General features: G+C 37.6%; 1 protein-coding gene and 1 long non-coding RNA gene across 3 annotated transcripts in view; one reads left to right on the forward strand and one right to left on the reverse strand.

Annotated features, from left to right (window-relative positions):
* The window catches only part of LOC105256358 (GATA-binding factor A-like), a 44,073-nt gene extending 30,203 nt beyond the window's left edge, over positions 1-13,870 (forward strand). Inside the window, exons 2-6 of one of the 2 annotated variants that reach the window (XM_011266200.3) lie at positions 9,499-9,717; positions 9,854-10,107; positions 11,490-11,662; positions 11,984-12,263; positions 12,564-13,870. In XM_011266200.3, coding sequence (XP_011264502.2) covers positions 9,533-9,717; positions 9,854-10,107; positions 11,490-11,662; positions 11,984-12,263; positions 12,564-12,898 — 1,227 coding nt within the window. In that variant the 5' untranslated portion in view covers positions 9,499-9,532 and the 3' untranslated portion in view covers positions 12,899-13,870. The remainder of the gene's footprint in view (positions 1-9,498; positions 9,718-9,853; positions 10,108-11,489; positions 11,663-11,983; positions 12,264-12,563) is intronic. The other variant, XM_011266202.3, reaches the window with a different exon arrangement.
* Positions 1,391-12,666, reverse strand: LOC105256357. Its single transcript, XR_889587.2, has 5 exons — positions 12,538-12,666; positions 11,946-12,286; positions 9,477-9,710; positions 3,303-3,504; positions 1,391-2,809 (listed from the first exon to the last, which is right to left on the reverse strand). It is a non-coding gene; the product is annotated as an uncharacterized LOC105256357 (long non-coding RNA).
* Positions 13,871-14,780: the final 910 nt, after the last annotated feature.

A 14,780-nucleotide genomic window follows, 5' to 3' on the forward strand; every position in this document is an offset into this window, starting at 1 on the left:
CGCGCGCGAGAAAGAGAGAGAGAGAGAGAGAGAGAGAGAGAGAGAGAGAGAGAGAGAGAGAGAGAGAGAGAGAGAGAGAGAGAGAGAGAGAGAGAGAGAGAGAGAGAGAGAGATCTATTTCAAACGAGACGGTTAACTTGAGTTAAGATTAGGCTTACCAGTCATTAATCGCGCGAATCGATAAATGTTAATTGTAACAATTGCAGAGAACGAGGGAGCATATTTTTAATACTTCGCACGATTGAATAATATGTTGATACGAGTTTCGTAACGCTAACACTTCCGGATGATTTGCGACTCGCAAATGGCGACTGAGGTAACTGAAGTCGACCGCGTATATAAACATATACGTCACAAGGTCACATGACGCAAATTTCGGCGCGCGTTTATTGAACCGTATATTTCAAAATATAATTATCGTCAAAACTATGTGTGACGTTATATGTATACATATACATAAAAAAGATCTTTTTTTATGATTGTTAATGATTATTAAATATAGATGAAGGTTAACAGATGAAAGTTAACAGATATTTCGCGTGATTTATACATTTATTTGGTGAAGAATTGAAATAATTATAAATTACGATATTCATTTATTACGATATTTATTTTATTAATATTTTATTATTAACTTATTTAATAATCAACTTTGTACGTTGCGCGTTATATCGAACAATTTATTCATTGATGACAGGTGCGTTTATAGAATATCTATTCATCGTAGAAACATTCGATTGCATCGGATACGTGAGGAATTTTTTAAATCATTTTACAATAAATAAATGAATTTCACAAGCTTCGATCGCGAATGATTTAATACCCGAAAAAAATAAAATTATGTACTACAATGATCGATACTTGAATAATGACGCACGAAAAACGTTTGCTAGCACCTTCATAAGCACCTGCGTCATCGCGGGTTTCCCACACGATCTCGAGAGGAAGAAGGCGCGTGCCGAAACTGGACCACAAACCCTCGAGAGATCTTATCTAGTGTTTGCATCTACGGTCTCGGGTTACCGAAAGGCAGATCCGAAACACCCCGGGGCAATCTCGGATGATACCTCTCACCGTCTCGCACATAATTTCTCAAGAATCGTGTTAATTGACTAGAGAGAGAGAGACAGAGAAAGGGAGAGGATAAGATCGATATCTTTTTTTCTCGTAATTTCCGTATTGTCGACATTTTTTAATACTTTCTTATCTTGTACAAAAGTTTATTTATTCTCGGTTACTTAGAATGTAATTTTCTACAATTTTCTAATATTGTTTCTCGGTGAAATCTACTCCTTTGCAAGACGAAAAAAAAATTTTATGTCTTTTTATATACATTTTATATTTTTTTCAAGTTAATTTTATTTTAAATATACTAAATATAAATTCTCTTTTCAACGACTCTAGAAGATTAATGCGTTAATTTCAATCAGCTGTAATAACTTATGGCTGATTTATTTTCCGAGTAACATCGTGTGTATTTGCGGGGAATAGTCGTTTTTGGCCACAGAATGAATCGCCTGTCAAATTAGTTTATTGGCTTAATCTGGTCGCCCGACCTTCTCTTCCTTCTTTCTCTCGAAAGGCTAAGAGAAAGAGGCAAAGAGAAGCGCACGGAAAACACGCGACAAGATCACCTTGACTGCGGTTTTTGAATCGAAGAGACTCGCACACGTGTAATCGAAAGATCGCTCTTCGTCTTCGGGGGTATGCGCCAGTCATAGAAAAATCTGCCGGATCGACCGCATCGCGGTGAGTAACCTTTTTTTTCCCACACTGCATTTCCATAAATGTTCTCGCATAACACACAGATTTGCATATACATCGCGCGGAAAGAAGTAAAACGCCTTTTCTTGTATTTCATATTTTCTTTCGCCGATACTTGCGCGAAAATTTTAAAATAAGCTCTCAAGCATGAACTTCCGGCGCTCATTTTCTCATGACATCTAAGGCAGGATTTGCCGGTTCGGCGATCGATAGATCGTGACTGGAGTCTCTTTTCAGAGGGAGACCCCATTTATTTATTGCGCGTCAAATTTACGGGATCGGGTCACGCGATTCCCGCATCTTTATATGTCACGTATACCTGTGCGAGAATAAGATTCGCGCGAATATTGTAAATATCAGATATTGTTGACAAACAAAGGCGGTGCTCTAAATACTTTTATTTTAATCGCAATTTGCCAACGAGATAGAAAGAACTGTCGATATTAATGACTCCCGCTAATCAGCATAAAAACAGTTTATATATATTATGCATAATTGTTGTAAGAGTACAGATAAAATCTTCGAGCAATCATTTTCTAACTTATTGGGAGAGAGCTAGAGAAAAGAAGTTGGACTCCCCAAAAAACGAATAGATTGAGAATAGATTGAGTTGCGTGTGCCATTGTTAACGCGATATTCGTTCACGTGTGTAACACAACGTAACAAATAATTCGACGATATCACGAAGGTAAGATAAGCGAGACGAGAGAGAGCCCTGGGCCACTCTCTCTGTCACCTCGCTGAATTGTGAGAGAAGAAAAAAGGAAGAAACGATCGCAACGTGCGCGTGATACGCGTGACTGTGTGTGTGCGCGCGTGCGAGAGTGTGTGCGTAGGGCCTACAAGGAAACCCTTCTACGCGGGTCGGCGCCGTGGCGCCTCGGCACCAGCCGGTCCTCTTCGAGACGAGAGAACATTCCCTCGCGATGTACCAAAGTACTTCGTCGTAATCGTCGGATGCTCGTTCCTTCCACGAATGTCGTCGGATTAAGGCTCCTCGTGATCGCGCGACCACTCGCGACGCCGACAATGTATATGCGTACATCTGTAAACGCAAAAAGCTTCGCTTTATTCTATTATAGGATAACCTTGAGACTACGCAAATTCGAATGTTGACACACGCTATGTACAACTCACTTGTGTAGCACATGTTTTTCATTCATGTTACTTTCACGTGTCATAATATATATATACTCTTATAATAAATATAATTATATAATATAATATTCAAAATAATTAATAATAATTAAAATGTACATAAATTTAATTATTAAATATTATAATTGTATACAATTATATAATGTATAATATATATACTGTATTTAATTTTAATTTACATAGGAATCTATCGGAATTTTTATATGAGTGTAACGGGATATTGAATTATCATTCTTGAATAAAATAAATATATTGATTTTATCAAAATTTAGAAAATAAACTTTCTCTGTTAGTTTCCTTTATAGATACATACGCATTTACGAATATTAAAGCAGCACGCAATGTTTAACGACATGTAACAGCAGCTGTCTTTTACGCACCTGTAGACAACTACGCATATTGAGTCTCTTCCATCCTCTATTTGGTTCCTTTAATCGGCGTCCATTACCGATATATACCTGGTGGCGTCGGACCCTTCTAACTCTCGTCGCAGCTCTCCGTCCAAGCTCTCATCTAAATTCCGTGTGATCCGTCGAGGGCCATGAAAAGTACGGCGCCGCGTTGATCTGGCGCCGTCGCCGCCTAACATCGAAACGCGATTATTTTTTCAACCGGTCCCCATTAGAAGATTCGATAATTTTCCGCTCCATTAAAGAGAGAGAGAGAGAAAGCTTCTGTAGAATATGTCGATTGCGCTCCGGAGATTTTATAAAATAATCGCGTTTAATTGCACGGACGAATTTGTTCGCATCGTAATAAGATGGTATATCGATCACGTGGGAAATATCAAACATCTATTGTACAAATATGTGCGAGAATAATTATTTTTCTCGCCGAAAAATAATTCTTTGGTATTTCACGAAAAGAAGAATGACGGCGACATATCTGAATAACACATCGGATCGAAAAATATATGTATGCGTCGTTAATATCTCAATGTCAAATACATCCATCGCATTAATTATTGTCGGAAAAAAAAAAAAAAAAAATATATATATATATATATATATATATATATATATATATATACATATTATTAAGTGCACTTAATAAACTCGTTTATGTACGTGATTAAATCTGTTTTTTTATTGGTAACGCCTTAACATCATCCGAGATATTCAGTGATTTATTGTACAATTAATGTATACTGACTTACGATAAATTATTTATTCGCGACTATGAATATCCAGTGACATTAGGATTCCAAATAGCTTATTTCGGGAAACTACAGGTGAGCCGATACACATGACAATTGATGACGATTGGCATATAAACGTCGGCGCAACGAATCGCTTATGTATAAAATATATATAATTGACGTTAAATAATTTACGTTAAGAGAGTGCACAAGGTCAGCTTTTTATCGACATAAGAAGCATTTAAAATTAGAGCGATGGCGAACGTGCGCGCATGGAACTTAAGTAAATAACTTTAGTTAAGTACTTACTATGTAACTTTACTTAAATACTGAAGTAACTTTAAGTAAGTCGCGCGAACAGGATTATTACTCTTATTGAGCTCTAATTAAGTCTCGTAACGATAAATCATAATCGCGCTTTAATAATAATTAAAGAGGATGGCGAGAGAGAAAGAGTATCTACGCGACCGATATAATTATAAACCGCATCATCCGCCGTGCATAATAAACACGCATCGTCGCGTGTATACACGTAATCGTACCTGCGAGAGATTTAAATGTATCCTTTAAACAAATGTGTATCCATTAAACAACTAGAACCAGAGATAATCGTTCTGTTTTTTTATTACTGTAATAAGACAGTAAATAGGGATACAGAATCTCTTAAATAATTTTTATCGATCTAATTTTTATCGTTTATCGATCTTTTCCTCTAAAAAACATTTTGTGGATTAAACTCCGAATTAAACAATTGTTAACGAACATTGAGAATTTACGTCATACAATTATCGCATTATTATCCCGATCGAACCTGATATATTTTTTAACGATAGCTAAGTGTAACGTTATTGGAACGCAAGCAAAACGCTCGCAGAAGGATCACGCAATGCGTGGATAATGAATTAGCTCCCATTGAAGTTCGCGTGACACATGACTGCCGCCTTTCACGCCGATTACTCTGTGAACTTTAATAAATATAATAAAATGCCCGACGTGCAAAGAAGGTGCGATATATTTCTCGAGAGCTTTAACTTTTCTATCGCATCAAAAAATCACGGCAATTTTTAAACAAAAATTTATATCCGAAGTGAAATTGTTTTCGCATAGTTTGCAGAAAGACGTAAAATGTTCTTTGAATGTGTAACGTCATAGACGTGCAACTAGTATACACATTAGGGATTTATTTTAACGATTAACATAAGCACATATGTAATCTGATACTCGATATCGGCACGTCATTTGATAACGGAATTTCTACTTTGCTTGTCATCTCGAGAATAAATTGATTTTGATTCATGTTTACAAGGTTGCACGCTTTTCCACAACGTTATCGGACGATATCAAAATGACTCGGATGTCGATAAGTTATGCTAATTTTATTATATCTGTCGTTATAGAGTACATGTGTGATATACGTGTTTTTCTATCGCAAATTGAGATAAGCTGCGTTGCCACTTATTACGCTTCGTCAAACAATCTAACGTAATTAATACCAATTAAAAAAAACAATATTTATCGTCTGGCCGCGAAAAGAATCGCATAGCGAGCAGGGAATTGCGGTCGATCGTTCGCATTCGAGCATTGATAAAAAATTGTGCGTGATCTATTAATTGCATTGCTTTATAATACATCTGCATTTTTAACAGCGTGAAAGCACAATATTTATATTTATCGAAATTTGTAACAACATTTATTAAAAATAAATAAAAAATTAATTATATTTTTTCTCCATTCCATAAGTGATTCTAGCTCCCTAAAATATTCTGTATGGATGATTTTATAAGAGTCATAAAAGAAATAAAATAAAAAATTGGTAATGTCTTTTACGAAGAAAGAAATTTCTGTGTAAATTTTAGAAACTTTGATTTGTACTAGACTACAAATACGTGTGAAATTTTATATGACATTAAGAATTCTAAATAATGTTCAGTGTTAGTAATAAAAGTATGAAATAGCCTACGCATTATATAGGACTGTGTACATATATTATATATTGATAGTTACAATTATATTTATACCAGAATTTTCATTCGGATTCTCCTTGATAAATTAGTATGCTACAAAATTTCACAGTGATTGGAATCAGATGTTTTAATTTATAGCAGTACTTGAATTATACATACACTATCGTCAGGCTACTGTGGTAATTCCAACTGGTTTTATCGTTAATAACATAATTTAATGCGCGAATTCTTTTCCAATTCTCCCTTATTCATCAAATGTGACATGTATAACGATATGCAATGATATCTGTTTTTCTTTCCTCGTAAAAGACATTATCACGAGATCAATGAAGTAAATTCTAACGATAAATTCTAACGTTATTGAATTAAAATTATAATTATATATTTATTTATTGAAAGAAGATATGCATTCTTTTTCTCTTTCGAAATCTTGTATGTAAATTAATTTAACTTTCAAACACATTAGTTTGATCTCCAAATTCTAAAGCTAGTTCCTATTTATGAATGAATTTAAAATCCATCTTCTTTCACTGAAAAAGAATAGAAATAAACAGATGAGCGAGAAGTTTAATATAATTAATCAAATCATTGATTGACACAAAGAATACATTTCTCCTCTTCGATCAACCTCGAATTCGATCCGATTGATCACTATTCACTTTGCCATGCAGCGGATTAATGCAATCACACACACGCCACATACATGCGTATGCGAGCGCGCACGCATGCACGCACGCACGATACACGCGATACACGAAAGCCTTGGACCCGCCTACACGGGGGTTCATTCGTGACCGCGATGGCCGCTATCGGTATCTTTGATTCAACGGTCGTAGCCAACCGAAGGTGGAGACGCGTCTGCGCGTCTCTCGGTGCCTCTCTCTTCCTACCACGATACCTTTATTCGCCGGACTTTCCGCGACTCTCTTTCTCCGTCGCGTAGACTATCATTCGATCCCCACTACAACGTGTTTCGATCTCCCCCTTTTTCGGACTTGCGCGCTTCTTTGTTTCTCTCTCTCTCTCTTGTAATCCCTCGTCGAGTCTCTCCCTCTTTTTCCACCACGAGAACCCCACTCTTAACGTAGGGGCGTTTAATTTCACGTCCTGATTTTAGTCACTTAAAAAACAAATTGATTTTATATTATCTTATAATAAAAAATGTCTTTAAAAATGCGAGAGACTTTTGATGTCTTAATTTAAAATTTTTGATATTTCTTTGAACATATAACGTTTCATAATTTATAAAACAAAATTTGCGAAATAAAGAAATTGTATAACAATAAATTGAAATCTCTCTCTCTCTCTCTCTCTCTCTCTCTCTCTCTTTCTCGATTAGAAAGTATGCGAATAATGTTTCCTCTGTGAAAATCTTTCCGCCTCTATGTTTCCTTTCTTTCTCCCTTCTTTTGCGTAAACTGCATCTCGATGCACTTCTCTCGTACGAGCCGCATACATCGCGATCATAAGTTACCTGTCCTCCGTTCCCTTCGGTTTGCTGGACCTATTGCGGAGGGCCGACTCGTGGAAATACCGACTACGGCAATATTTTAGTCGTTCCCTTGGAGAACGTGAGTGTCTCAGACAATGGAACGACCGTGGGTGGCAAGGGGTATGAAAATTTAATATCTACTATCCTGTCATCAGAGTTACTTTACCCTTAGAAATGCTTATATTTTCAGATATCGATATTCTCTCATTTTACAAGCTTTTTTATACGATCTTATACATCAAAAACGTTTTTTCTAATTTAAGTTTAATATATAATCAAATAAACGAATGAAATAAACGCCTTCAAGATAAACTTTCCAGATACTATAAAGCCGACAACGTCAAAATGAGAGAGTTCTATTAGATAAAAATTCGAATTTAAATATGCTTACAAAAAACGAGCATCGCCAGTACACTTGAGATATTCTTTAATCTTCAATAAAAAAAATCATTAAATAAAAAACATATTAATATGTTATATTATTGTATATAAGAATTTTGGAGGTAATTAATCGTACATGCTGATAAGTGTTTCTAAGGAATGTTACAATTCAAAGGAGGACATATATGGAGTCACATGAACGGCTCGAGTAACGATAAAAACTATAATAAAAAATGTCAAGATGTCAAGAGACTTAAAAAAGTAAAAGAAAAAAATAAAATTGAACGCGTTTGTCTCGTACATTATGCTTAGTGATACAGTGTGCATCCGCTTTCTTTAAACTTCGCGACATAAGTATGTTCCATACATCGCAATCAAATGGAATGCATAGATACGGTGCGGCTATGTGCGTATTCTTAAGGAGATGCGTGTCCTGACAATGAGATCCGTGGGCGGCATAGGACTCGCGTACCGAAATGGACTCGGTGCGCGAAGAGAGATAACAATATATCGCCATTTTCGTTTCTAACAATACCGCGAGATAAATACTCGACTCTTCGCGCTTGAATATAACGCTAATAGTAAAATATCATCGTTAAATCCATATTGCGTCATAAAATCGCGTGATGGAGCTTAACACGTGGATGGAAATTACCTCTCAGCTATAATTGTCAATTATCGCAAGTAATGCACTTGCCGTATATATTCGCTCAAATCATCCCAATGCTATTTGCAATAAGTATAAGAAATCAGAAAAAAAATATATATATAATTTAATTTAATTACAGCGATAGTTAATTTAATTATTTTCTTTAATTTAATTATTGTGACAATATATTTAATGTAATTAGCGATAATAAATGTGAATAAGGAAATTTTAAAAATAATGCAATTTTCATCAAAGCAAAGAAAATATTTGTCACATTTATAATTAATTTAAGAAAAAGAGAGAGAAATATTCGACATGTCGCATATAGAAAGAGTTAAATATATTTGCCGTCAATATTCTCATGTTGACATTATAGCATAAGCTTCACGCTTTGAAGTTTGAAAGGCGCTTACTCGAGCAAGTCGAAGGACTTCTAGTTCTTTTTCCGATTCGCGACCACGAAATCGTTCAGGTAAGATAAGAAAAAGAGAGAGAGAGAGAGAGAGAGAGAGAGAGTCTCCGTCGAGCGACCATGACGAGATTTTTTCCCGACCATCCTTGGTCTCATGGGCGGCCCACGCTGCGTTTGCTCGTCGTCGTACATGACACCCGACGGGATCTCTGTGTTTATCGGCCGAAGGGACCATTAACATTATCTGCTGCAAAATGTATTATTACCGCTTCCATATTACCTGTTTTTGTGTAACGATATATCTTTCCACAGTAGCAAAATGAGATTACCGGCGGTAACCCTTTATAGAGCACAAAGTATGCGTTGCTTTACCTCGCGTTGTATCAACATGGATTGAAAAACTTACTAAAAAATCAAGGACATTGTCTCTCGCATTTCAATTGTGCGCAATCTATATAAATTTGTCGCGCGAATTGAAAAAGCTTCCGATTCCGATGGCGAAGAACACAATGAAGAACCTTGGACATTTTCCGTTTTCAGCAGATGCCGCGGTGGTAGCTCTCGGTGGGAGAGGATGTTCCACGGGGGCGGAAGTAGCGGGTACGGCGCAAGTTCCGATTACCAACAGTCTCAGCAGCAACAGCAGCAACAGCACGGCCAACAACTCCAGGCGCCCGTCTACGTCCCTTCGTCGAGGCCGGCGATCCCGTCCACGGCGGCGCAATATCACTCCTTCCCCACTTCGCCCTCGCCTGCATGGTACACGTACATCAAATTATTATTCTTTTAATAAAATATAATAAAAATAAAATAAAATAAATAAAAAATGAAAAATTTTCTCAGTATATATCTATGATGATTGATAAATTTCGATAAATTTTTCTTTCTCCCGAAGGGAGAAGACGGCGTCCTGGCAGCACGGGGTGGAAACATACGCGGCGCATCACGCGCTCGCCGGCCACGCGAGCGGCACCGCGGCGGCGATGGGTCCGCACGCTGGCCCGGGTCATCCGCACGCGGGGCACCCGCACGCGGCTCATCCACACTCGACCCTCGCCGCGGCCGCGCCCTTTTACGCGCAGAACGTCGCGATGATGTCCTCGTGGCGCGCCTACGACGGCGCCGGTTTCCAGCGCGCCTCGCCTTATGGTTGGTACATACATTGTAAAAAAATACCTGGGTGTATCGTATGGTAAATATTCTTGCAACTGTAAAATCGTGACAAGACAGAGGAATGTCACCTGGCCGCTTCGGCGATAATATTTTCAACAAGTACGACGCGCGAGCCAAGTTGACTGGTACCGGGGTAGATATTTTTGGAATGGAATAAACGAAAGCTCTTAATGCATATCGACTGTGTATGGGAAAATATTTATACGTGACGTAAAAGAGTGACCGCGTTGATGTAGCGGGAACCTTCCACGCGACGCCTCGAGTTCCACCGAGTGCGTGAAAAGTGTATATCGCTTTTCGTTGGCGTGCATCACGTGTAAAGTCCCGATGATAAACAAAAGTTATGTGAACTGCCCGTATATGCCACGGCGATAAGATACGCAATGCAATTTCCTTGCCGCAACGATTAGTTTATCGAAGCCGCAGACGATATCGCGAACGAGCGCAACGTAACACGCGCGAGATGGTACGCGTAGAATTTTTCAAGGGAACGATGGATCTACTCCACCCAATTTAAAATATCCTCTGGAATTATATATATTCTCTTATTTACGAAATAAATTTCGCTCTAATAGTTAAATGTCATTATTAGCGCGTATGAATTTTCGAACGAGATCCGAGATAAATTAAATTAACGCGTCCGTGAAAAGAAGCGTTCGAAGCCCTGTGATTAACACCGACTTTGTGATAGCAGCGTTACGGAAACGGGGAGGGGGAGAGGAGAGGATGACTGAAGAACGGAGGAGAGAAAGAAACTACTTTCCTCGCGGATGCTGCTGCCGCTCGCCGCCAAGCACGCGGCGGGCCATGTGCGATGGATAAGTGATAGCGGCGCCTTTGAAGTGAGTCGGGTCGATGCCGCGGTCAAGTGTTTTACGGTAGTAACGGGGAGGGGAATCGGTTCACGAGCGCGCGGATGCTCTCTCTCGCGCCAAGAGAAGAGCGCGAGAAACGCGTCCGTCGCACTTTCTGCTCTGTCTAACTTTAAATCCCTCGCCGCGGACATCCTCGAGACCAGATAAAAGACGCAAGAGCGGCCTCGTCCCGTCAGTCCGACGCGCCATAAAGACGATGCCAGATTTACGAGAAGAGGGAGTAGAATTAGAATGAAGAATCGGTGCTAGAGTTAACGTCATCGAATGCGGAATAAAATTTTGAATCCTTTTTTGTTTCGCAATTTTTTCATGCTCTCTTAAATCCATCACGAAAGCTTTTAATTTCAAAGAGAATTTTGGAATCGGAGCTCGATATAAAAAACCAATTCGATCGCGGTCAAGTGTATAAATTATTATAAATGTATGAAATCGATTAATGTAATAAAATTACTTTAATCGTTAATCGGTCGAAAATGATTGTAGACACCGCGATGGACTTTCAATTCGGCGAGGGTCGCGAATGCGTGAATTGCGGGGCGATATCGACGCCGCTCTGGCGAAGGGACGGAACTGGCCATTATCTCTGCAACGCATGCGGACTTTATCACAAGATGAATGGCATGAACAGGCCGCTCATCAAACCCTCGAAACGCCTGGTAAGTTCATCCATAAATGATCATACGAAGTTTGTTCACCAATGTGCCTATACTCGCTCTCTCGTCAAGAGAGCTATTCTTTTATGCTGAAATAAGATATATTTAACTTGAGAAAAAAATGAATATCAAGATATATCTACAAATACTTTCTTGTAAATGTATTAGAGAAAAATCAGTTCGCGCGTCCTCTCTTATACATTAATCAAATATATTTCTATATGTTAATATAGAGTATAGAAAAAAATATCTGTTCAATTCTTCTATATTTGTATAACGAACGTACCTCGAGCAGCATCAGCAAGTGCGTTACAAATGGGACAGATGTCGGAATTTCAGACGGCGACGAGGCGACTCGGGCTGTGCTGCACCAACTGCGGCACCCGCACTACCACGTTGTGGAGGCGCAACAACGACGGCGAGCCGGTGTGCAACGCCTGCGGGTTATACTTCAAATTGCACGGGGTCAATAGGCCGCTGGCGATGCGAAAGGACGGTATACAGACGAGGAAGAGGAAGCCGAAAAAGACCCCAGAGCCGAACGCCAGATCGTCTGCGGGGGATCACGAAACCACCACCTCGACGACATCATCTCCTTCTACAGGTCCGTTAAATGTTACATTTTTCCTGCATGTAACAAAATATATATTGTAAAATATGAAAATATATAAATTTTATATATATCTAATATTTAATGTAAATAAGTTTTAGTTATACATATAATTGCTCGTATTCGGAAACCTGCCTTCTAATATTAAATTGAAATCATTACGATAAAATTAATTATACATATTTTTTACATTTATTAGATCTCATAAATAATATCATTCGATATTTTATTCCTTTTATCATTTATTAAATTATTAAAATTTACTTACACAACATTGCGACTATTTCTCTATAGACTTAAAGAGCAATCAGCAACAGCAACAGCAACAGCAGCAGCAGCAACATCAAATCGAAGCGTCAAAATCGTCGGGCTCGTCGATATCGACCGACAGACCTGTTTATCTTGGTCATACTTCTCTTCTCGCCACCGGAAATGTACCTGCTGTGAAAACGGAACCGCGAAGCTGCGACGGCGTCGTTGGCCAACCATATTCATCTTACTATCAGCATCCGCATCAACTCGCGACCACGAGCGAACATCAGCAGCAGAGCTATTACGCCACCCAGGAGACGTCCTATCATCATCAGCATCACGTCACTACTGCAGCGAAATTACTCGCGTCCTCGTAATTGTTTAGCGATCAAAGTCCACTCGCTATATAGCTTTGCCTCCGATGGCAAATAAATTGGAACGACGAAGAGGAAACTTCCTCGCGGATTAGGTATTCGCTAAGAAGCTTACGAAGTTTGAGGTAGTGAATCTAAGAATGAAGATTGATTAGAATGATCTGACTAATCTATTGAGAAAGAGAGTGACAAAGTTAACGATTGAAACGGAAGGATTCTTCTACGATACACAGGACACTAGTCAGTGACGCGCAAATTGTCTTAAAATTAAAAAAGTGATAAAATTTGAAACATGATGTGAACATGGGAGGAGAATATATTAGTTCTCGAAAAAGTATACATCTCTATAAAATTTTTCGAGAAAGTGATTACATCATGCGCAAAAATCTACGTAGACACTAATGCCGAGGATTCGAGGAGAGATGAAATATCATCGATGATGTGTCTTAAAGATTTCGATTCTAAGCGTGTTAACAGACACGATCAGTCCTAATGAGGAGGAGAATTGGATCTCTAGTCAATGACAGGGATTATAAAAAAAATTATTTGAGAAACGACGCATTTTAAAAATCACTCCACGCTAATTTAACTATAATAACTGCTAGTACGAGACGCAGCACATTTCCATATTTAACTATGCGCTTTTTGCGTTCATTCATAATACCCGATACACGTGTAAATATAGCCGAGTTATAATAAAATAATATAATTAGTGCGAGAGAGTGCTTCCTGACAAAGGCGCAAAGATATACTTATAAGAAAAACGACAGATTATCGGCAAATGCTCATGTGCAATGTGAATAGAGATATGATATTTCTGCATTTAAAGAATGAGACATCGTGTGTTTCTCGTATACGATTATTTTTTTCAGTTTTCTAATCAAACAATAGTATATTTCGATTTATATTAACGATTATAAATGAAAAAGATGCTTCCATTGTTTAAATGTTGAAATAATTTTTTTTTACTTACGCCGATTATCCAACACAGTTTTCTTTTCGTTGTACACAACAATGCGCGCTGCACGCACTATCCAGAGAGTACTTAATTGTAAATAATCTCCATAGTAAATTCTATTGCAATGTTAGAGATAAATCTTTTTCAACCTTGGCAACTCTTTACTGCTTTAACACTAAAGTAAAACTAAATAGTTGCTTGTACTATCTCTTCAGTATCTTTGACTAAAATATATCATTCTGTTTATATTATTTTCCTGAAATATTTCAAAAACATATATTATTTACCTTATCTGATGTTGATAAATATAATAAAACCATAAGAAATAAGCGAAACAGGCAAAATTGTTCAAGGTACAATAATGTTATGAGACTCGTAATAATAATCTTTGCACAAATACAATAACGATTCAGTTTGAAGAGTAAAAATCAAAAGCCTGATGAGCCATTCTTATAATTTATTGATTCGCAGTTCGAAGGACTGCCAAGGTTTCTTCAAGCATACGTTTAATTAAGAGAATGTGAATCTTTTTGTGTATAGTTCCTGTATAACTTACTTTTGCGATGCGCAATAAATAATTTTATCCACTTAAGACGAGGGAAGCGTTTCCTTCCGAATTAGAAAAAAAAGAAAACAAATTCCTGAAAAGTCAATGAAAAATATAAATCAATCACGTTGTACATTTTATAATTGTAATTAAAATTTTCGCAAATTATCCGCACACGAACTTTTGTGTATGGACAAATAAATTATTAAAGCAATATGACAGTGCTATAATTATATAATACGCAATTAATGATATTTCTTCGGAGGCAAACGAGGACACTCAATTATTTGTATGTATCCGAAATTTAGAAGCATAACTTTAAGCAACTTTGTACAATAATAACGCACGTAACGTTACAAATAATATATATATATATATAT

Source organism: Camponotus floridanus, unplaced genomic scaffold (genome assembly GCF_003227725.1).
Source record: "Camponotus floridanus strain SB8 unplaced genomic scaffold, Cflo_v7.5 scaffold117, whole genome shotgun sequence".
Taxonomy (NCBI): Eukaryota; Metazoa; Arthropoda; class Insecta; order Hymenoptera; family Formicidae; genus Camponotus; species Camponotus floridanus.